Source organism: Brassica napus, chromosome A2 (assembly GCF_020379485.1).
Source record: "Brassica napus cultivar Da-Ae chromosome A2, Da-Ae, whole genome shotgun sequence".
NCBI classification, from domain to species: domain Eukaryota; kingdom Viridiplantae; phylum Streptophyta; class Magnoliopsida; order Brassicales; family Brassicaceae; genus Brassica; species Brassica napus.
In genome coordinates this window covers 21,139,763-21,164,665 of record NC_063435.1, presented here as the reverse complement: position 1 = coordinate 21,164,665, position 24,903 = coordinate 21,139,763, and the positions used below count along the sequence as shown (strand labels likewise).

General features: G+C 34.1%; 1 protein-coding gene and 1 long non-coding RNA gene across 2 annotated transcripts; both read right to left on the bottom strand.

The window, feature by feature from the left end:
- Nucleotides 1–3,167: 3,167 nt before the first annotated feature.
- LOC106379620 lies at nt 3,168–8,925 on the bottom strand. Its single transcript, XR_001276121.3, has 4 exons — nt 5,609–8,925; nt 5,470–5,508; nt 5,233–5,387; nt 3,168–4,828 (listed from the first exon to the last, which is right to left on the bottom strand). It is a non-coding gene; the product is annotated as an uncharacterized LOC106379620 (long non-coding RNA).
- Nucleotides 8,926–11,080: 2,155 nt separating this feature from the next.
- On the bottom strand, nt 11,081–13,940 carry LOC106379618 (rac-like GTP-binding protein ARAC2). The gene is made up of 7 exons (XM_013819533.3): nt 13,367–13,940; nt 12,900–12,987; nt 12,673–12,782; nt 12,515–12,578; nt 11,632–11,696; nt 11,480–11,545; nt 11,081–11,372 (listed from the first exon to the last, which is right to left on the bottom strand). Exons 1-7 carry the CDS (start codon nt 13,463–13,465, stop codon nt 11,259–11,261), a joined length of 606 nt encoding a protein of 201 aa, XP_013674987.1. The 5' UTR covers nt 13,466–13,940; the 3' UTR covers nt 11,081–11,258.
- Between the last annotated feature and the right edge of the window lie 10,963 nt (nt 13,941–24,903).

Here is a 24,903-nt window from a genome sequence, read left to right as displayed (position 1 = left end):
CACTTAGAAACTTTAGGCTTATTCTCGACAAGTTCGGTTTCTATGACTGGCACTCAATTACTAGACGAATTCGCCCAGGCAGTTCGATCTCTTGTCCAGCTCTATCAATTGAACTACGTTCGGCTTGATCCTCGAAAGGGGTACGTAGGCAGCCTTTAACAAGGTTCAGTCCGAAATCAATCTAAGCCTTTTAGATATCTTTTTCGTCCTTTGTTATCGAGCTGCGACTCAACTAGGATTAGGGTTTTATGTTGCTAGAACTAGGTAACTCGCTGACGGCCCCTGCGGCCAAAGCCTTTGTATTCTCTTGTAATGATCGCAACGCTCTTACGCGGACTCGAAATAAGATCTACTATTTTCTCTAAACTCGTTTGTTATCTTTTCATGATTTCCGCATATATTCGATCACTTGTCGTTGGCTCTCGCAGAGATCCGGGACCTCTGGGAAATTAGGGTTTTCCTAGTTTCCTTATTTAAACGGAAATCGACAGTGCGAATTTCGGTTCCCACAGTTTGGCGCTAGAAGGAGGGGGGGTTACGGATTACTCTTACTCATGGCCACAAAACGCTTGATCGAAACGATGTTTGGATATATGAAAGACAAACTCGCAGCATTGACTGCTCCTATGGCCAACGCTTACGCAAACGCCGTAGTTTTCAACAAAATCGAAAACTTAGTCGCGACCTTCCGCCACAGGAAGAGCACTAAAACAAGCTCGCGATTTCTCCCTGTAAACAAGAAGGGAAACGATAAATCTTATCAAAACCCCGTAAACAAATCTCGATGCGTAAGGGTTTTACCAAAACACGTTTTCCGAAAACATTTCGGAAGGATAAAACTTGTTCTCCCAAAAAAACCGCTGAAAAACCCCTACGTTAATCGCGGAAAAAGGAAACACAACGAAACGATTACACAGCTCGGTCGCTACATAGCGACCGAGCACGCACACTGCTCGGTCGCTACGTAGCGACCGAGCACACACGCTGCTCGGTCGCTACGTAGCGACCTAGCACGCACACGGCTCGGTCGCTACGTAGCGACCGAGCACACACGCTGCTCGGTCGCTACGTAGCGACCGAGCACACGCGCTGCTCGGTCGCTACGTAGCGACCGAGCACGAACACGCTGCTCGGTTGCTACGTAGCGACCGAGCACGCACACTGCTCGGTCGCTACGTAGCGACCGAGCATGCACACGCTGCTCGGTCGCTACGTAGCGACCGAGCACGCACACGCTGCTCGGTCGCTACGTAGCGACCGAGCACACACACTGCTCGGTCGCTACGTAGTGACCGAGCTCAAGCCAACTCTCCACTCGCTACATAGCGACCTGTAAGGCCTCAGAAAGGTCCTCCTTTGGGTTCTCTTTTGAATCCTCGTCGAAACGCTTTTCGTTTCGTCTCAATCGGAGTTTCCGTTGAGATTTTACGACGAACACAAGTGGGACTCTTCTCGGCTTGCTTCCACTCGCTACGTAGCGACCGAGCGATCGTCCCGCTCGGTCGCTACGTAGCGACCGAGCTCAGCCAAGCTCGGTCGCTACGTAGTGACCGAGCGATCATCCCGCTCGGTCGCTACGTAGCGACCGAGTTCGAGCCAAAGCTCGGTCGCTACGTAGCGACCGAGCGATCATCCCGCTCGGTCGCTACGTAGCGACCGAGCTCAGCCAAGCTCGGTCGCTACGTAGCGACCGAGCGATCGTCCTGCTCGGTCGCTACGTAGCGACCGAGCTCGAGCCAAAGCTCGGTCGCTACGTAGCGACCGAGCGATCGTCCCGCTCGGTCGCTACGTAGCGACCGAGCTCGAGCCAAAGCTCGGTCGCTACGTAGCGACCGAGCGATCGTCCCGCTCGGTCGCTACGTAGCGACCGAGCTCGAGCCAAAGCTCGGTCGCTACGTAGCGACCGAGCCATCGTCCCGCTCGGTCGCTACGTAGCGACCGAGCTCGAGCCAAAGCTCGGTCGCTACGTAGCGACCGAGCGAACGTCCCGCTCGGTCGCTACGTAGCGACCGAGCTCGAGCCAAAGCTCGGTCGCTACGTAGCGACCGAGCGATCGTCCCGCTCGGTCGCTACGTAGCGACCGAGCTCAAGCCAAAGCTCGGTCGCTACGTAGCGACCGAGCGATCGTCCCGCTCGGTCTCTACGTAGCGACCGAGCTCAGCCAAGCTCGGTCGCTACGTAGAGACCGAGCGCTCGTCCCGCTCGGTCGCTACGAAGCGACCGGGCTCGAGCCAAAGTTCGCTCGCTGTGTAGCGATTGAACCTTTCCGAACGTCAATACGACACCAGTTCTTGCATTCTCGTCAAAACCTTCGAATGCTATCTCCCGAAGACCGTAGCAAGCTCAGTCCATGTTTCCCGCCATTCTAATTCATCGATCAAACTTCGCGGATTAGAAACCGCGGAAAACTCGTAGTAAACGTGTCGAGTCGGAAGACGGCCCAAAGGGACCTAAAACACGACTCGAGGTCCATCCTACGATTTTCCTAATCAAAAGCCCGTAAACCACAGCCTGGTTTACGCTTGGTCCACAAGGAAGGATAAATGTCAAGTTTCCGCGGATAAATACGGAAGTTTTGAAGATAATTGTGAAGATCGGGAAAAATGGAATATCTCCATTTTTATGCTATGACGGCTTAAGGGCAGAAGAGTAAAAGCGTAAACCGACCTTGGAGCTAGTATATAAGGAGTCCTAGGCGAGGAGCAAGAGGGAGAACTTTTTAGATTCAGAATTCTCTGCACTTAGAAACTTTAGGCTTATTCTCGACAAGTTCGGTTTCTATGACTGGCACTCAATTACTAGACGAATTCGCCCAGGCAGTTCGATCTCTTGTCCAGCTCTATCAATTGAACTACGTTCGGCTTGATCCTCGAAAGGGGTACGTAGGCAGCCTTTAACAAGGTTCAGTCCGAAATCAATCTAAGCCTTTTAGATATCTTTTTCGTCCTTTGTTATCGAGCTGCGACTCAACTAGGATTAGGGTTTTATGTTGCTAGAACTAGGTAACTCGCTGACGGCCCCTGCGGCCAAAGCCTTTGTATTCTCTTGTAATGATCGCAACGCTCTTACGCGGACTCGAAATAAGATCTACTGTTTTCTCTAAACTCGTTTGTTATCTTTTCATGATTTCCGCATATATTCGATCACTTGTCGTTGGCTCTCGCAGAGATCCGGGACCTCTGGGAAATTAGGGTTTTCCTAGTTTCCTTATTTAAACGGAAATCGACAGTGCGAATTTCGGTTCCCACAATCACTTATTATTAACTTTTCTCAGCATATACATAATGTGTTTGAGTGTCCCAAAACAGACTTTTCTTTAATAAATTGATCCGTAAAATTAAATTATATCATCGGTTTTCGTTAAAAGAAATTGTATCTCCCATTCTTGTACTTCTATTTTTCTAATTACCTTAAAATTTTGAACATACACGTCTATGCATTTATACAATAGCAAAAATATTTGCAGTTGACTATTTTGAAAACTGATACACTTTGAGAATCAGGAAAGGATGCACGACGAACTAATTTTCTGGATTCACCAATTAGGGAAACTTAAAAGTGTTAAAGACGTTTAAGAGAGTCATATCAAGCCTTTCAGTTTCTTTCAAGATGATTGTTTAAGTGACATGTGATATGTTTACATGAGATATTAATATGTATGCAAATTATATTGACGAACTGATCAGTTTATTTTATGTGACATATGTCAGAGTGCAAAAATACAGTTTCTTTTATAAAATAGTGATTGTTGTTAGTCTTCGATCATTTACTTGGCCATTTCGAAGCCATAATTTCTATAGTGATAATCTTCAATGGTCATATCAATCTCGGCTTGAGTATTCATCAAGAATGGACTCTACTGAAGTACTTGTTCACCAATAAGTTCTCCAGCAATTATAACAAACCTCAATTACTTGGAAAAGGACTTGTTCCACATGCTAACACCACCGTATTCCCTGGTCCAAACACAACAATGTGTGCTGAAACAGGAGAAACTTTCAGAAGAGCCAAAATAGCTCCGCCTTTACCGCTTTCTAGAACTTGAGCAAACGTGATCCAAATTTTTTGAAGGTCCTGATTCTGATCGAACTGAGCTCCTGGACCAATAGTGAATCCGAAGAACATTGTTGGTGGTATTGTGTAAACTGGGAACTGACTTCCCAATGATTCTCCTGCTAGAACTTTTTTCTTTTTTAACTTGGAGACTGTTTTCTTCTATTTTTTGTATCTTTGAATTCGGCAGTTCTTGGTAGTATGGCTCTATCATGTTAGATTTAAAACCAAAGAGTAAACTTTCTGGATTATAAACTTAAAACAATCTCTGTTTTGCATTGGTTTTTTCACATTTTCTTGTTGGACGAAAGATATATTACAAAGTTGTACACCTTTGGTAACTTGTTTTGGCATTTCAGAACATGATCAGTCTTCTTGCAGTCATCCACGGTTAACAAAATATTTAGAAGCTTTTAAGGTTTTTTTCTTTTCTTTTTGCACATGTACATCATGAAATCTCAGAATCAAAGGTGATTTTCATACCTTGGAATACAAAATCTGATACAATTTTCGCTCTTTAGCTCCGAGAGCTGTCATCTCCCCGAAAACATTTGCTTCAACTTTATCTTGTTGGTTCTGCAATGCAAAACAAGAAAGGAATAAGATAATATTTACTCCACCAAATATGACAAATTAAAATATTGTATCCATATTCATCTAGCTGGACGATTGACTCGCCTGGATCTCCCTTAGAACCTTAACACAATTCATGTTTTTGTCAGACTCAATTTCTCAAGGACATCTGAGACTCTGAGTGTTGTTGTCCAGCCAAAATCTGCAACTTGTTATTGAGAAATCAACCAATTAGCATAGCACAAACAAACTAACAATTAAATCAAGATGTAGAAACGAAAGCACGTTGATGTAAATCATCTTACACAAATCATTTCTCGAATCCAGCGGAAAGAAAAATTGCTAAAAGGTTACAAAATTTTCAAAAGGGAAAACAATTGAAAGTAAGATGCACAAACAATCCTTTAAGGAAAATCCATTGCTCTGAATCATCTTAGTCAAATCAATTTAAAAATAAATACTCAGACCATGAAAGACAAAAAAATCCAAGTAAACCCACCATCCTAGCTGATGATGGCAACAAAATACAGAGAAACTAACAAAATCAGATGTCATATTTTAGTTTTATAATATAAACAGAGAGTAAACCGTTTAACCACATAGTACCTTCTTTATGCTCTTCCTTCTTTGATGTTCTTCCTCTTCGTCATCAACCCATAAGTAACGTTGTCCTCATAATCATCATCATCGTCCGTTATCTGTTGAACAGCTTTGTTAGTTAACCATGACACATCATGCGAAACGAATTTTTAATGGTTGATCTGCATATTAAACATTGGACGATCATGAACTGAATTACAAAGCAAAAAACAAAAACTGAAGAAGAATTATAAAGGTGCACACCTTTATTTCATAGCTGTGCTCAGAATGGAGTTCGTCAGCCTGTGGAAGAAAAAACGATCTGGTTAACTTTAAAAGCATTCTCAAGAACTAAATAAATAAAATCTAACGTTGGTGATGAATTCTTGGTCCTGAATCTCACCCTCGGTTTATGTAGTTAGGTTAAGGGAGAAGATGAAGAGGGTTCAATATGTTATCACTCCTAAACTGCACAATAATGGGGCTTTTGGAAGTTATGGTGGGCTGTGAAAATTCTATCTGTCTTGAAGCCACCGTTAGAGATGTCGATATGGTGTCGCCAATAAACAGAGAAACTGGAGACCTGCAGCTGTATTTTTCTGTTGAATCCCTTCGTTATTGCACTAAATAATGGAGCTTTATGGGTCACAATTATGGTTAATTAACATTACAGAGGATAAGCTAAATAGGTGAAAGCGGCTAGGTTTCTCCAAGGAAAAGGAAGAATACGAAGTTTATCAATTGGCGACAAAACTGATAGGGATCACCAAAAATTTGGGCTAAAGATGTGGGCTTAGACGGAAACTATTTTAAAGTAGCTAAGATGTAACTGAAGTAATTTTCACGTGTTGAAGAATAGATATCAGGGCATAACATAATAATGTGATTGGTGTGAATTAATTTGTTGATGTGGCATAGCTAAACATTGAGCATTAGCAACTTTTGCTACAAATAAACCAGGTATAACAAAAAATCTCCACCAGAAAAAGTGAAATTAATTCTCCCCTTATCAACCTGCAATGTAACATTCGTCCATATATAGATTTGAACTCGTATATAGTTAGTCATCTATAAATATAAAAACTACACCGTCTAAACATTTAAAAAACTAAAAATGTGAAATAAAGAGGCAAACTTAATAGGCATGTGGTTTCAGGTTTTCGGTTAGTTTTGGTTAGTTTTTTTGGTTAGCTTGATCAGTTTGGTTATTTTTGGTTTAAAACTTTTATATTTTTTTGGAAAACTGAATTTAACCTACTTGCGAACCGAGCCAATTTTTTCGAAACCTTACGGAACTGAACTGAAATCAACTTGTTTCTGAACAGAAAACTTAAAATTTTGGTTCTGTTTGGTTTGTGTCTAAATCCTAGGGCTAACCTATAAGTGCACTTCCATTTTTCCAGAATAGTTTATTGTATTACAAACATATAGATATAATATATATATACTGACTTCAGGCACATTTTTTGGACGAACTTAACTCGTTTCCAACTCAAATTCCCGGCGGCTCCGCTCTAAAAATTCGTCATCGTTCTCTTGGTGTGATTTAAGATATGGACCAGCCGATTATATAAAGATGGGAAATGAGAAATAAAAATGGTTGTCAAATATTTTTGTCAGTTTAGTAGATGAAAAATGGTCAAAGTTGTTAACTTGAAGAAAATGAAGAAGGAAGAATCAAAGACAAAGACAGCAAAAGAGAAATGGAAAGCAGATTTACCTACAACATCTAAGTGAGCACTTCAAGAAAGCTATATTGAACACTTTGATGTTGTAGGGAAAAGAATTGTGTTTGAGGAAAAAGAAATATCATCTACGACATTAAAGTGGACGATTTGAGAAACCTGCATTCGAGCACTGTTCACTACAGTCCAAAAGTTCAAAGTTCAGAATTCAAAATAGAGCTGTTGGAACCTTATCTCTTTAGAGCTGTTGGAGCCTTACTTCTTTGTCCTCTTCCTATTTCTTTAATGTTTATTGTCTTATGTATTTGGCTATAAAAGCCCTCTTTGTACACATATTCTAACTTAAGTAAGTTAGGGGAAGTTTTCCTTCTCCTTCATAATCTAAAGTATTCTTGGTTATGAAACTCTAATCTTGGTTACTTAATCTCTCAATCTCTTATACTCTCAATCTCTTGTTTCTAAATCACTTACACTCTCTTTCATCAGATTCTCCCTTTCATTAGTTCAATACTCATTTCACCCTAAAGGGTTTGTTCTTCATTCACACAACAAGAGACTCTAAAAATCTCACATGGTATCAGAGCCAGGTTCTTCTGAACCTGGTTGAAGCTTCCGCAAATCCATCACAAGCCAAGGCTCATCTCGAGTCCAAGCCATAGAAGATATGTCCAGCTGGTTCTATCTCTTCAAGAAAAAGATGTCTGAAGCCATGGTGGTTTCTCATGGCCACTCCTCTTCTATCCAGTCTATTAAAGGTGTGTCTCAACTCTGTTCCAAGATGAAACCCTTCAAGAAGAAAGCTTCCATCTTATTCCTGAAGTTGGAGACTTGGAGCTGTGAAGAAAGGTGGAACCTTTTGTGTTGTGGTGTCAGGGAGGAGGTTATATGAACACAAGGAGAAAGTGTTGGGTGACGATCCAGCTCTCTTATCCACTAGATTCGTGGCCTGTTACCAAGGAGGCTCAAGAAACCAGCTTAGGATCCTTGGTTGTAAGCTAATCCAAGCCTTCTTGATATGAGCTTGTGATTGTATCTTGTTGTTGTGCTGTGATTCAATTTGTGGGTACTGTGATATAAAATGCTATATTATATTGTCTAGTTCTATTTCTGGATGCTTAAAGAGTCTTGTTTGATGTCTGAAAAATAAAATGCTTTCCCCGGTTCTATAATGATTGTGTTAGGATGTTAGATGTATTTAAATCATGTTTGCTTTCATTGATCGAATCTGATTAAGGTATGACATTGTCTGGTGTTGATTGATGATTATATTGCTTAGCCTCAGTTCTAAATGAATGGTTGTTAGGATGATAGATTGTTTTGTCTAATCATGTTGTATTCATGAATTAGAAACTGATTAAAGTTATTGCATATTTTCATCTTGTTGCTGCCTTGGGGTTGATATATTTAGACTCAAGTCTAAGATGTGGTTAAGGCAGTGTGGTTGCTTAAATGCTTTGTATTGAATCCTGATAAGATCATGCTTAGTGTTCAGTGAAAGTTGCTTGCAGAGATTAGAACTTGATCATGACTTGATTCTATCTATTGCAATGCTTATGACATTGGTGATCAAACTTGATGATTAGTCAATGATTGATCCCAATGCTCATGTCTTATCCTTGCTGGAGTTTGAGTGATGTTTCAGGTTCATAAGAGATGTTCATTTTTCATCATTAAACCAAGACAAAGAGGAAATTTTTTCCCAGGTTGTTCAGAGTCTACACAAGATGTATATTCGTGAATCTTGGAGAGTTGCTCTCGTTAATGGTGTATCTTCGTGGATGAGTTGCCCACAGCCTATGCATCAGAACCTATACAAAAATGTATATTCATGAGCATAGAGAGGAAAGTACACACATTGAGGAGAAAAAAAGTTGGTGGCAGCTACCCGTGGATTTTGGTATCCACATTGCCTAAATTTCAGAGCCTACACAAGATGTGTATATTCCTGAGTGTAGGAAGGAAGTTAGCACACTGAAAGAAGAATGGAAAGCTTCTAAAGAAGTAAAGGCATTGAAGCTACATGCAAGGTGGTGAATCGGGGGCTTAAGCGCAAATCTTAAGCTGTTGTGCTCCTGGTTTCAAAATTCATTGAAGCTCACATAAAGCTCGGACTCATAATCATCCAAGCTTGAGGAGGGGATTCAGTGAGCTACCATCAAGACCTCTTGGATGCGCAATGACCAGTTCCTCAGTGCCATTGCAAGCCATTCATGACGTTTCACAGCCGGTTGTTTGAAGAAGAAGGCCACTCATCAAGACTGCCTCTTATATTGGGTGATTGAAGAAGTGGCTGAGAAGTCTATTCAACTAGGGTTGGTGTCGATTGAAGGCTGGTGCATTGGTGTATTAAGTGGGAGATTCAAGTGTCAAGACTGAAGAAGATTGACACTCCTCACTAGCCGGATCAAGAAGCTTCCAAGTGCTCACCATCAAGTTTGGTCTTTCTCTATACTCAGTCTCAAGCTTGAAGGGGAGTGTTGATGACCGAGCAGCTATGATCCAAGCATGAAGCAAACAAGCGTTCATCATCAATCGTGGAACTTCCATATACGCGGTCTCAAGCTTGAGGGGGAGTGTGAATGGGCTTGTGTGATAAAAGAAAGAGCCTTTAGTGGTGATTCAAGAAGAAGAGCCAACCGGTTTGGGTAGCGTTGATGAAGAAAGAAGAAACTATCCGCACAACCTTCTATCAAGTTGGCAACTCAAAGAAAAAATCAACCAAAGCTCAGCAAAATGATGTATCAGGGTACCTTACTTAGAGACTCAATGAGAAAGAGCTAGGATGTGGTCTTACCTGATAGAGATGGCAAGAAGCCATGAGAGAAGGGAAGACACAAGCCGGTTTCAAGATGAGATCCAAGAAGAGTTGGTGATGTGCAATATAGTGAAAATCAACATTGCATCACGTTAATAGGCCATGATCCAGGGTCTTTGTATCCATCACATTGATACTAAGACACAAAGATCCACTGGCCAATCCATAGGTCTTTGAAGCTCTACTCTTTTTTCCTCATCAAAGTTTTGTTCCAAATTGTTTTCTTTGATGAGGTTTTTAATGAGGGAGTTTTTCAAGGTTCCAAGCTTTCCCAAAGATCTCATATGGTCAAATTTGAGGGAGAGTGTTAACTTGAAGAAAATGAAGAAGGAAAAATCAAAGACAAAGACAACAAAAGAGAAATGGAAAGCAGATTTAGCTACAACATCAAAGTGAGCACTTCAAGAAAGCTATATTGAACACTTTGATGTTGTAGGGAAAAGAACAACGTTTGAGGAAAAAGACATATCACCTACGGTATCAAAGTGGGCGATTTGAGAAACCTGCATTGAGCACTTTGGTGTTGTAGAGATTCACGAGTACTGTTCACTACATTCAAAAAGTTCAAAGTTCAAAATTCAAAATAGACCTTTTGAAACATTATCTCTTTAGAGCTGTTGGAGCCTTATCTATTTGTCCTCTTCATATTTCTTTAATGTTTATTGTCTTATGTATTTGGCCATAAAAGCTCTCATTGTACATATATTTTAACTTAAGTGAGTTAGGGAGAGTTTCCCTTCTCCTTCATAATTTAAAGTATTCTTGGTTATGAAACTCTAATCTTGGTTACTTAATCTCTCAATCTCTTGTACTCTCAATCTCTCTAATCTCTTTAATTTCTTGTTTCTAAAGCACTTATACTCTCTTTCATCAGATTCTCTTTTTCATCAATTCAAGATTCATTTCACTGTAAAGGGTTTGTTCTTCACTCAGACAATAAGAGACTCTAAAAATCTCACAGTAACATGAGATGAAGAATCAAATCAAAAGATCATACGCAGCTTACATATGAGCTCCTAGTTTCTACTTTGATCATTGGAGTTTATGGTTGAAGTATTGATCGTATCCTCCTCAGCCTTGGTTAAGCTAGGTTCCATGGCCTTTTCATGGTGGCTTCTCTTTGTTGAAGCTAATACGTATCTTGCGGTTCATCAGCTTAGAAGCATCTGAAGCTTCCATAACAGAGGCTGGTTTCTCTAATCCTTCACCTTGAATTCACCACCAATCATCTTGATTATCATCATAACTCCATGACCATAGATAGTCCACATAACAGAGATTCTTAGGCCAGCTTGACAAAAAAAGAAAATTAATTCCGTGCCACAAAGACGACAGATATCACAAATGGACGAAAAGAGATTAAATCCGATACAAATTGGAAAAGCAAATCCTATAATAGAAATTCATAGAATGATACGCAAGAGAGAAGAGAGAGATAACATATGACATACAACTGTGTATGGGTAATGAATCTCTTTTTGTCACTACAAATATAACAAAAAAACAAGTGAAATACATGTGTATATATATAAGTTTTATTTAAATGGTGAATATTAGAAGAAAAAGCATGTTCTTGATCTTTTGGTCCTCAATGGCTTTATCTTCTTCTTTGCCTTTGGAGGCCTCAACGCTACCCGGATCGCTGTATCAAACACTGCCTTCACATTCTATTACATTTTGACAAAGGAAAAAAAACTTTTGAGCTTACGTAATTTACTCTATTTATTTCAACCTAATGTTAAATATCTGAATATACTCATATAAAATTATATACCTGCTGGGTTTTGGAGCTGCATTCTAAGTACTTGATGGCTCCAATCATCTTTCTTAATTCCTCTCCCTGTTACTCGAATTCATTAATAATATTACACTCTCAGTTATGACTTCGTAACATATAGACATATATATTTTTCTTTATAAGGATACCTGGGCAGTTGTTATTGAAGCTGCTCCTGGATGATCTTTCAAGAACTGTTTGTCATCCCTCAAATCTGTATTTTACATTTATCCCACCAACAAAATATACTTTACTGATTAAAGATTAGATAAACTAAAGGAAATTTATAATGTATAAAACCTAACTGGGCTATTGCTTATAAGCCACATTAATAACCCTAGTGGGCTATCAGTTACGGCCTTAGTATTTTCCTGCTATCTTGGTGCAGTATATGTTTATAAGCTACATAAACAAGAAACTGTAGAAATGAAAAAGAATATGCAGAATATATTGGAATAAGTAAATTAAAAACCAAGGATACATAGGTACAACCGTACAAGCCTATAGAACAGATCAGATGATCAATATTTAACATACTTTTTTCATTATAATTTATTTTTTATTAGAATTGAAAAAGGATATAAATAGAAGTTGACAAAAAGGATATAAATAGAAATCATTTTTATTTTGTAAGAAATTAATTTCACAATAAAAGCAAACATTAAAACTATTGCATGGTTATGAAATGTTTCGTTTTATGATTGACAGACTTATTTAAGCACATGTTAATAAATACTCTTAGAAACCAATAAGAGTATAAGACCATCTCTGATGACTCTACTTTTTACTTTAAAATAGATTAATTTTTATAATAAAATTGAGTTATATTCCAATGATACTATATTTTAAAATGAAAAATAGAATAATGAACAAAAAATAAATAACTTACTCTATATATAGAATAAACTTATTTTTTACTCTATTATAGAATGAAGAATATATTACAATTGAAATATTTTTACTCTAAACTCTACTTTATATTGAAAAATAAAATGGGTTTCGAGATGTCCTAAAGGGAAAACGTTTTATTACCTAACTTGGTTCCGACAAGTACAATCGGGATGCTAGACGCATAATGTTTCAGCTCCGGAAGCCACTATTAATCAATAAGTTAATATAATTAATCTCGACAACAAATAAAACTGTTCTATTATCATTTTCAAAAATCATATGCAAATTTTAAAAGCTACCTTTTTGTAAATGTTCTCGTAACTGGCCTTGCTAATTAGGGAAAATGACAATAAAAACACATCTGCTCCTCTGTAACTCAAAGGCCGAAGCCTGTTATAATCTTCCTGCCCTAATAATTCCACATTGATACTAATTACCAAAACTAATATTCATTTTTTTTAGCAAATTTTTTTTGAGCAAAAATAATAATCATATTTATCAATTTTAATACAAAATAACTATTTACCAGCGGTATCCCACAGGCCGAGGTTGACAGTACTTCCATCAACCACCACATTCGCACTGAAATTGTCAAAAACTGTCGGAACGTAATCCTGTGATAAATTATATATAAAATAATTTATATCCCAAACATATAAGTACATAGGAACGATGCTAATTTTAAGGAAATGGATAGAAAAAATACAATAGTTTAGCTTTGGTTTCGGATATATTTACATTCCCTTCTACTTAATTCTGTAAAAAAAATATAATTATACATCAAGATTGTTTTCTTTGGTACGTCAACATAAAAACAAAGACATGGTATGAGAATACTCTTCATGAATATGTACCAGCAGTAATTAGCATAAAAATGTGGAATTCGTAAAAGCCAGTAAAAATCTTCAAGAGACTAACATAAAAATTATAACATCAGATTGAAAGTATATATGGGAACAACAAATTGTTAAAAATAAAAAATAAATTATTTACCGTAGGAAAAGTATTGCTGGTATATGAAATCAGCATACAAGTCTTCCCCACAGCTCCATCTCCGACCGTCACACACTTGATGAATCTCGCTGTGCTCATTTTCTTTTCTTCTAGCTTCAATTTCTTTTATTTCTCTGTTTATGAATTAGGTGTGTTTTTGGTTTTTATGTTCAGAAGAGAAGAGAAGTGGTGGTTCTTAAGAAGCCTTTTGTGATGATTATAGTTGTTTATTGGTGAAGAGGACGACTCTGATTATTGTTAATTATTATTTGCTTATTGGTAAAGGAAGAAATTTTAAGCAAAACGTACCAAAATAACCGAACTAATACCGAATCAAGGAGCTTTGTAGATAAAATGGTTTTATATATCCTCAAATAAAGTAAACAAAGTAAACCAAACAAACTCTAACAGTAGCCACATAATCTTCATAAGTTTCAAATGTATCAAGATTACAGTTTTAAATAGTTAAATGATATTATTATATAATTTATTCATTTTTTTATCTGATTTTTGGAACCAAATGAACAAACTTAATCAGAATGACTTTCAATGGAATCAAACCAGGAAAAAACGAAAAGAACTAAAGAATATATAATTTTCTAAATTTATGTATATATATATATATATATATATATATATATATAAAAACTAATGAACTAGAATGATGAGGAATTGAGTATTTCTTTTACTTCAAGTGCAAGATCTTGTCGTCAGCGAAAGTGATATGTAGCCATTTGTGTTGGTTGTGAGTGGATTTTTATGTGTTGGAGAAGGAACTCTCACCTTACTTTCTATAAGTCTTAATTTTAATAAAAATATTTTGTATCTACTTTTATGTTTGTCTTACTTGATCAGATATTAACAACTTTGGATATTGATAGGATTGACTTAAATATTACGATTTGGATTATATTTAAACCGTGTACAAAAAACTTTACATTCAGTTATATATATATATATATATTAAGATCTTGTGTTCTAATAATTTTACTTCTTTTTCTTCGTACCCAGACGGAAGTACTTTGTTGAAATTTTAATTACGGGCATACATCAAATATATATGTATATGGTATATCTAAAAATTTATTTATTTTTACGCCTACAGATTAGACGTATGCTTGTGATTTTATGTAAATCATCTATTCCTAAACAAAGAGGCGGATCCACACGTTGGTGCTAGGGGGTGTCTAACTGACACATGTGAAATATGATTATCTCCTATATATTAATAGTAGAACATTACAACATGTATTCGTAGTTACATGTCATCATTAAAACGATTATTAGAATTTTTAAAAAAATAAGTTGTTTCATATAAATATATATTATATTTTTTATTAAACTAACTATCAAATTGATTAGTAATATACAATAAAATATTCTCAATTATTTCTTTAAATAAAATCTTTTCACTTTTTTGTTTAATTTTATATTATTAAAAGAAATTAATCAATCACATTAAGCATATAATAAAAAAAATTAGATTTTTTCTTATATGTTATATTTTGAATTTTTAAAAACGATTATAAATTACTAAAAATAGCAAAAATCTCACACTAAAATTTTTGTGATCAATGATTTAATTTTTTTTGTTCAATCAAGATAAAAATGATCATAAATCATATGAATATGACGTCTCATTAATAAATATTCATATTATATATATATATATATATTAATATCATTAAAATTAAATTATATACTATAAAATATGTTAAATTAAATTTTCATTGAAAAGTTATTGAGATATTACTATTTTAATTTTGAAATTCGTATTAAAAGTTTTCACATTAAAACTTTCGTGATTAACATATTAATTTTTTGTTACAACAAATACAAAAATGTTAGTAAAATTATATGAGTAGGAAGTGTCAATAATAAATATTTATATAAAAATATACTATATATATGTCAATATAACTAAAGTTTAATTATATACCATATAATTTAAATAAAATGATTGTTTTGACTTATTTACCAAAAACATGATTGTAAAAAAACAAAAGGTATTGGTTTTGATTTATGTGCTTACTATAATGTATATACTGTTATGTATACAAATTATTTTTTAAATAGGTGGTTTCTAATATGTTTTTGATCCTGACAATCCAAGAAATACACTTCTTCAAATCGAAGTGATTTTTCGAAGTATTTTTTTGGAACTATATATATATATTTCATTCAGACAAAATTATTTTGTCTTGATTTTTGTTCCTAAAAAGCTTTTAATAAATTATCATGACAAGATTTCAATCACCTCCTTTTGAGTTTGTTTGAAGAATGAGATATTTGATCATTTGTCTAATATATATTTCTTCCTAATATCCTATCTAGCTATTATAATTTTAAGAATGATAGATTTGAAAAATTTATTATAAATTAATGGTTTATCATTTAATAAATTAAACAATTCTTAGGTATACACATATTTTACATATAATAGAATAGTAAAGTATTATATATTTTTATCGGTATACTCTTAAGTAACTAAAAATCAAAAGCGTAGATTAATAAAATAAGTAATTTTTTTTGTTGTTCCAGAATTAAATGATTTTTTATACCGAAATGGTGAATATATACTAGGCGGACATTTATATTCCGAATCTGCACTTATATTATATAACAGCTTGATATAATTGATTTGAACACTAACCTGTGAATAGAGTTTACCGGTGATTTTTTTCAAAAATTTGATTCTTAGATATGTATCTGGAGTGGAAGTAATTTTTACAAATGTCTATCATTTTAAATTGACACTTATGTAATTCACCGAATTCACAAAAGAAGTAAAAAAAATAAAAAATTCATATCAGTAAAACAGAAACGAGAACGAAAGCACAATTTTAAAGTGGTAAAAAATGAAATCTCTTATAGAGAGTCAATAATAAAGAAATCGAGAGCATAAAACCTAATCTTCTTTCGTCATCTTACAATCGATGTTGTTTATCTGCTTTTAGTGATTTGTGTCAGGCGCAAAAATTAATTTTCTTTTGTGCATATGAAGTCTTAAAAATAATTAAACTGAGCTGCAATTCGTTTAACTCTTCAACAATGATGATACATTTAAGATACCAAAAATTATATTCGTCATTTTACAATCAATAAAGGTTGTAGTGTTGCAAAATGTTAAAACTATTTAATGAACAAACATTAATATAAAAAATTACTCTGCGCATGCGCGGGTTATCATCTAGTTCTTTATTTGATTTAATGCGGAACAAATTTATACTATATATCTCTGTAATAAAAGGAATGAGAAGAAATAGAAAAGAAAAAAATATTCTTTATGAATGGTAAAATTTGTTAGGAATATTAAGGAATTGATATTACGTGTATACGCACACTACCACAATCGAATGGTATGTCAATCTAGCACTTTAGGATCAAATCGACAGAGACCAATGGTTACACTTTATCTTTATGGGATCAATATAAAGCTAAAACAATAAGGAGGTTTCAAGACTAAGGTATCAAAACAAGCAAGCAACAGATTGGTTTAAAGTTTTCAAATGATTAAGAATTTTAGCCTAGGGTGGGTTGATCGGGTGTTAAACAAGCGTGAACCAAACAATTATTTAAGTTCAATTTAGCACTAGCCTAGAACTCGGATCACTTAAGATAGATCAGCCCACTGTCGTGGTGCTTCACCTTTTGTCAATCGATATCAGTACGTAAACTGTTTTTTGGACTGAGACGCGATGACAAACAGTAAGATCAAGTCCGATATGTTCACAAAACACCCTAACATCTACTTTCACTAGTTAGGGATGCAATGCTCATTCGTTCAATGTCTATCAACCTATAACAATTTTGATGAATAGATTAAAACTGTGAAAAGATGCTAAATGACCAGTTTAACACAAGCAGTAAGTGTTGCAATAAATGAAAACAATCAATTTATAACTTATTCATGTTTAGCCCACGGATCAAACACCCTAGACTAAGCAAGTTGACTACTCAGCCATGAAGCAAGAAAACACATAGATTGAAACTGAATAATACATCACTGCAATTATAAAAGAAATAGAGTAGGGTTCAGGGGGTTCTTCGCTAAGGCGAGAGAAATATCTTTCTCCTATCACAAAGTATGAACTCGCAAATGGAACTCTAGGGTCTGGTTTCTTCTTCAAAAACTAGCGTCAAAATAAATTGAAAGAGAAAAAAAAAGATATATGGAAACCACATGCGGCTAGGAGAAAAATATGGGATGATTAGGGCAAATCCCAAAATAACTTGTAGTTTTCTTAAAAATCTATGTCGCTGGAACAGTCATTCGGGTGCTCCGCTCGATCGGGAACAGCCATCTGACTGTTATGCGTGAAAATCACCAAATTGCAATCTTTTATTCTAACTGGTCCATCTTCCATCCAAAGCAACTCCAGACCTGAAGTGACTCGAAAAAGACTAGGAAAACTCGATAAAGACTTGAGAACCAATCAGAAAACATATATACAAGATGTCAAAAACACCATATATCAGGAAAAATTGTTCATTTTCATTCATTAGTCACCATTCATAGCCTTAACTATTTTAGAGCATCAACATTGGCCGAGTCTCTCACAGTAATGAAAATATTAATATTTAGTTATGCAACTATTTTTCATTTTTCCTTTAAATAATTAAACTAATAGAAAAATGACATGTGTAGAGTTTGTTTCTCAAACATGCATAAAAGTATCTCAATAAAAAGACTCTCTATCATCTCTCTCTTACTTGTAAACTAATTTTCTTTAGTTTAATTGTTTGAAATCATGGGAGAGACTCCCACTAATGGTTCTCTTAGACTATATAAAATGGTTTTTGTGGGAACCGAAATTCGCACCGTCGATTTCCGTAATCGGAGGAAAGTCAAGAAACCCTAACTTTCTCTGAGGTCCCGGATTCTCTGCAGGAGCCAACGACAAGTGACCAAATGAATGCATAAAATATGAAAAGATAGCAAAACGAATTTATAGAAAAGGTAGATCTAATTTCAAATCTGCGTAAAAGCGTTGGGATCATTACAATAGATTATAAAAGCTTCGGCCGCAATAGCTGTCAGCGAATTACCTAGTTCTAGCAACCTGAAACTTTAAACCTAGTTGAGTCACAGCTCGATAACAGAAGACGAAAAATATACGAAAAAGGTTTTGATTGATTTCGGACTGAACCTTATGAAAGGCTGCCTACGTACCCCTTTCGAGGATCAAGCCGAAGATAGTTTGATTGAAAGAGTAGAACAAGAGATCGACTCGCCTTAGCTAGTTCGTCTAGTAATCGAGTGCTAGTCATAGAAACAAAACATGTCGAGAATAATACCTAACGTTTCTAAGTGCAGAGAGTTCAAAGAGTAAAAAGAATTGTGTATTTGCCTCTTCAACCTCGACGTCCTTATATACTCCTCCTAGAGGCGCTTTGCTCTTTCCCTTTCTGCCATTGGTCGAGTTTATCGCTTCGCAGAAATATTCCATTTTCCTTCGATTTTCATGTTTATCTTTGGGAACTTCACATTTATCCTCCGAACTGGACATTTATCTTCTCCTGCAGAATAAAAGATAAACCGTCATAACCATTGGGCTTGAGTGGGCCTTTAGCCGCGTTATGGACCCTTTCGGGCCATTTTCCGACTTAAGCATTTTTACGATTTATCGAAAGAGCGCTTCCGAAACGACGTCGATTCCGAAGAAAGTTCGAATTTCTCGTATAGTGGAGGCAGTTCAAGGTGTTTAGTTAACCATTTCCATTTTATACGATCAATTCAGATTACATACGAGACAACGAGTTCTTGCGGTTTTTAAATCGTAAAGTTCCAATGGTGATTACGACTGAGATGAAACAAGAGCAAGTTTGATTCGATCTCGAAGGAGAGAGCTACGAGGACGGGATGAAGATAGATTAGTTGATCCAAATCGCCGAACGGGCGAGTTAGACTGCTTGCTCGGTCCAACTCGCCTGTGCGGCAAGATTTCTCGTATAATTTTGATTTTTATATGAAACAAGCTTTATAAATCCGGAAATGGTTTCAAGACTTTGGCTAATCGCCGAGTTTCAGTTTGATATTTGTACATGTTTTCTATACGCATGATTGCGACAAGAAATGTTGTATAGTCTTTGAGATTATGTTCATGATCATCTGGATATCTTGCTAACGTTTAGATTATCGTTAGACTTCTAGATTGTCGTTTGCCTTTTTGGGACGATTTTAGTGTGGCATCGTATTGCCTAAATATTTTTCTGCCTATTGCTGCGACAGTTTGCTTTGACAAAAGCGATTTCTTGATGACGAGGAAAAAGTTTTTGAAGTTTGGGAGTATACGAGTATAGTATACGTATCTACTTCCCTTTTTTTACGAAAAAACTGGTTGAACCGATACTTTGAAGGGTTATGTACGTTTCTTATTGATACTTTGAAGGGTTATGTACGTTTCTTATTCTGAGGATTGGAATGATCGACAATACGGGTCGATTTAAAGATGATTTTGGGACTGTGATTTGGTTGTTTTCAGGCTGACGACTTGGAATGTGTCGGTTTTAAGAAAATTGCTAGAAATAAATCGGTTTTAATGTAGATCATCTCTTTTGGCGAGTAATCCCACAGATGGAGGATCTTCAATTTGCGTGGATACTATGGTATATTCGGAAAGGAAGGAATGATTAAGTTTTTAGTAATTTGGATATGGATCCTCGAGATACGCTCAAATTGGCAGAAACAAAATCAACACTCTGGGCTGAGGCACAAATACCAAAGGAAAACAAGAGAGTATTACCAGTCGAGCTTACAACCCTTCCTTCGATCCCAAGAAGATGGTGTTTCACAGATGGCTCTTGGAAGGAGAATGATATCTTCTCAGGACAAGGTTGGCTAAGCACCTTAGAAGATTTTTTTGTTGGGCTGTTGGGGGCGACGAATGTTCGGGCTTGTCTAACTCCTCTGCATGCGGAGATAGAAGATTTTTTATATTGGCAATGGAATGTATGAAAAATTTATACGTTTCAATGAATTGTTCTCAATTGGTGAAGATGGTTTCGGAACCAGAAGAATGACTAGCTTTTGCAAATTATTTGGAAGATATCAAGACCCTGAGAGAAAGTTTCATTAGATAAGAGATTATCTATGTACCAAGGAAGCAAAATTCAAAGGCGGATAGTCTAGCACGCAGTGTTAGAAAACAACTGTCTTTCGTCGTTCACATGGATCAGGATCTCCCGGAGTGGTTCACAGAGTCAATATGAGTCTGTATTTGCTGACAAAAAAAAATGAAACAAGATTCTGTCCCGCCCTTGGAAAGGGCGGGATTAATTGTGATTGCAAAAATATACTTAATAAAAATTAGAATTTTATGTACTTTTGTATTTATATATAATTTATTTTTTTATTTAGTTATATAATTTATTTTAATTATTATTGGATATAACCCATAAAACTATTTGAGATATAATCCAAAATTATAAAAATATTAGAGACATTTGGAATATTTATTGTGTTTCACCCAATTATTCAAACCAAAGTAGTTTTTGTTAAATTTAGATATTTGGTATTAATTTTTTTGATGTCATTTGTTATTTTTAAATATTAAAGATGAGGGCACCATCGCTATTCATCGACTTTTCACTGCCGCCGTTTCTATTCAAACTCAATCCGACGATGATTTCAAGGTTTTCGAAACGATCAAAACTAACTTAATCTCCAAATAAGGGAGAGATATCGTAAATCCGATTGTATTAGATCCTAATTTAAAGGCAAACCAGAAAGTGTAGTTTAGTACTTTGGAACAACCATGAAGGAAGAGAACCAAGAACAAATAAAAAACCAGAGATATATATGATCTCATTCAGAAAACAGAAGTCAGATTGGATTAATTCGACAGACTAAGCACATCTAAAATCAGTAAATAGAATGAAATCCCTAAAAGTCAATTAAAAAGATGAAATCGCTAAAAGTCATTTAAAAAAGATGAAATCGCTTAACATGACATGATTCGGATGAGAAGCAACACAACAAATATTGAAATCTAATGTTAAAAATGGAAGTTCTTTCTCAAAGAATTGATGTGAGAGAAGAGAAAGAAGTTATGTAAGTGGTTTATAATTGTATACAAAAATTAAGATATGATTGTCTAAAACCAAAAGACTATAATGCCTTTAATGAAGGGCAAAAAATCCTTTGAAAACACGATGGTAAAATAAGTAATATTCTAGGTAAGAGTAGAGACAATTGTTAGCAATGATCCTGTTTTAATTATATTGATTATAGTAGAAAAAAATGAGTTTTTTTCTGTGTCCAAATCAAATGAAACAAGTCTCTATTTATAGAATATGAAAAATAATTAATTTTGATATAAAAACAATTTTTCTAAAATAAAATTTTAAGCGATAATTGATCTCAAATAATTGAGAAGAAAAAACAAATCAAAGATTTCACTGGCTAATGGTTTAGTGACACATGACTTTTAGGGGGACCATTTTACCTCATCTTCTGCGATTCAACAATGTTGAATTTTTCAACCATAATGAATATAGTTGGATTCAATCTCCTTTTCAATATACCATTGCACTTTTTTACTATTCAATTAAAAGATTCAATAAGCCATTATAAGATTATGCACAATGGTTCTCTTTATTCAACAGCATCTTTTTAACATTTTAAAATCCACATCACATTTTCTTTTCCACGTAATTATCTAATATTTAATTTTTAAAAAATTTATGTGTCCAAATTAATTGAACCAAGTCTCTATTTATAGAGCATAAAAATCATGAATTATGATGTAAATAACTTTAAAAAAGAAGAAATATTAACTACAACATATTTTATTTGAAACAAATAGGATGAAAAAATATTACTAAACTCAACAACCAACTAGAAATTAAAAATTATATTTATGTTTCAAAGAAATAGAATTTCCAACTCTTCACTTTCCTTTTGAAAGCGTGAAAGACACATATTGAGTTTAATTGGTCCATATCTTTTACATGGATCTCACTTTCATGTTTTCAGTTAGTTGAATAGATTCAACAAGAATTAATCCACGTTTTTTTCTTTCAACATTACCATTGTAACCATTTAACATTTGGAAAAAAAAATTCAACTAGTCCATTGCACATAATCTAAATAGTCTTAGAACATATTTATGAAGTAATCCCTTTTTGCTTGTTAACTACTTTATCTTCCTCTCTATTTTTCGGTAAGTATAGAGTGGGGTTTAAGATGTTCTTAGGTACTTAAAGAACAATAACTTGGTTCAAGCCTTTTTTTCTGTTGTACCATCTTACATATGTTCGAACCCATTCTCTGCACCACTTTCCTTTTATTTCAATGATTTTGGGTCAAAATTCCAGTTTGAGTCCGAAGCCCAGTTTTCAACATATAAGACATTGTCCAACCCATAATTTTTATCTAAATACCAAAATATGTTGTTTTCCCCATATTTGTATATTCCTTAAAACCTGTTCTCTTTTCTCTTTTTTTTTTAATGACAGTAAATAATGTCAGTAACTGATTAAGAGTTAAACGTTTTATTTATTGTAGTTCTGAATATATATAAATTCTAGTTGAATATTAATTTCTATGACTCAAGACAGAAAATTTTAATATTTCATATACTAATACTAGGGCAAGCCCGCGCTTCGCGCGGGAATTCTTACCATTATAATTTACTTTTAACATTTATTTTAGTTTAAATGATTTTATTTTAATTATGTATAGAATTATATGTAATGTTATATGTTTTAAAGTTTTTATATTTTCCGTTGAACTCGTTTGTTATAAAAAAGATTCAAAGTTAGTGTCATTGGGGTTAACTAAATTTAGCAAGATGATTGTTGTGATTATTAATGAAATTATGTTCTATTTTTCTTATGTTGGTATATATATTTTAATCAGTTTATTTGAATATAAATTAAGGGAAAATTTTATGTTTACTATTTTCAAACTACAATTTTTCATCTTTACCATCACTAAAGAGACATTTTCAAAAGTATCTTCTTCATTAAGTGACAAAAGACTCTTATATCTTTGTTATCTATATATATAATAAATCATTATTTAAAAAAAATTATGTTTTCGAATTATAATTTTTCAAATTCAAACTTTTTTATAAATTTTTTTTTTGAATATTTTTTTTTCAAATGTCTTTTTGAAAATCAAAAATTATGTTTGAAACTATTTTTTTAATTTTTTTTTATATTTTTAAGTTTTTTTTATATATTTATTAGAATCCTAAATTTCACATTCCAAAAACCCTATCTCACCCCTTAACTCTAAATCTTAAGTCTAGATTAGTTAACCCTAAAGGTATAATTGTCTTTTATCCTTCATTAAAAGTAAAGGTAAAAATGGGTAGTGTAAACATGAAAAGTGGTACTATGAATGTGTTATTTATGACATTTTTTCATAAATTAAATAGTTTCATTTTTGTTATTTTTGTTTGTTATCGGGTTATTATACGTTTACTTTCATATAATTTTTAAAATTATGGTTGAGATTTTATTTTAGGATTTTTTTTATAAAAAATTCACGTTTAGTTAAATACAATAACCTTACATTTTGTGTTCACAATTTATTATCTATTATATGTAACATTAATTTTTCATTATTTTGTATAATAATTGGGGGAAATTACATGTTTACCACTTTTATGGCATCATTTTTCATTTTTACCACCACCAAAGACACATTTTCAAAAATATCTTATTCATTAAGTGGCAAAATTTTTTTTATGCCTTTGTTATTTATATATATAAAAAATCATTATTTAAATAAAATAATAATAATAATAATAATTAAAAAAAAAGGAAATAATAAAAAAATAATAAAAAAAGTTATGCTTTCGAATTATACTTTTTCAAATTCGAACTTTTTATAATTTTTCTTTTAAATTTTTTTTTTTGAATTTTTTTTTATTTTTTTCAAATTTGTTTTTGAAAAACGAAAATCATCTTTGAAACTATTTTTAAAATTTTTTATATATTTTTAAGTATTTATTTTTATATTTATTAGAATCCTAAATTTCACATTTCAAAAAACCCACCTCATCCCTCAACTCTAAACTTTAAGTCTAGATTAGTTAACCTTAAGAATATAATTATCTTTTAACCTTCATTAAAAGTGAAGATAAAAGTGGCTAGTGTAAACATGAAAAGTGGTAATATGAATGTGCTATTTGTGGCAATTTTCCTAATAATTTTCACTATTTATTTTATTATTGTTTTTATAAGTTATATACGATACCAATTAATTTTTCTACAACAATACTGATTTATTTTTTTTAAACTACTTTTGACACTGACCTCATAAAATATAATTTATTTATTTTATATTCACGTCTAAATAATTTGTTTTTATTTATTAATATTCTGATTATACTTAGAACTAATAACTTATATATATATATATATATGATGTTAAACGTATTATTTTTTTAATGATTATATGACTATTCGATGGTAGTGATGGGGTTGGAGTTTAATACCATCGAATCATTTGTTACGTGTCGTATTTATTTGTGTGTTGTAACGGTGTATATGCTTTTGTTGTTTATAAGATTGTATCTCATTGA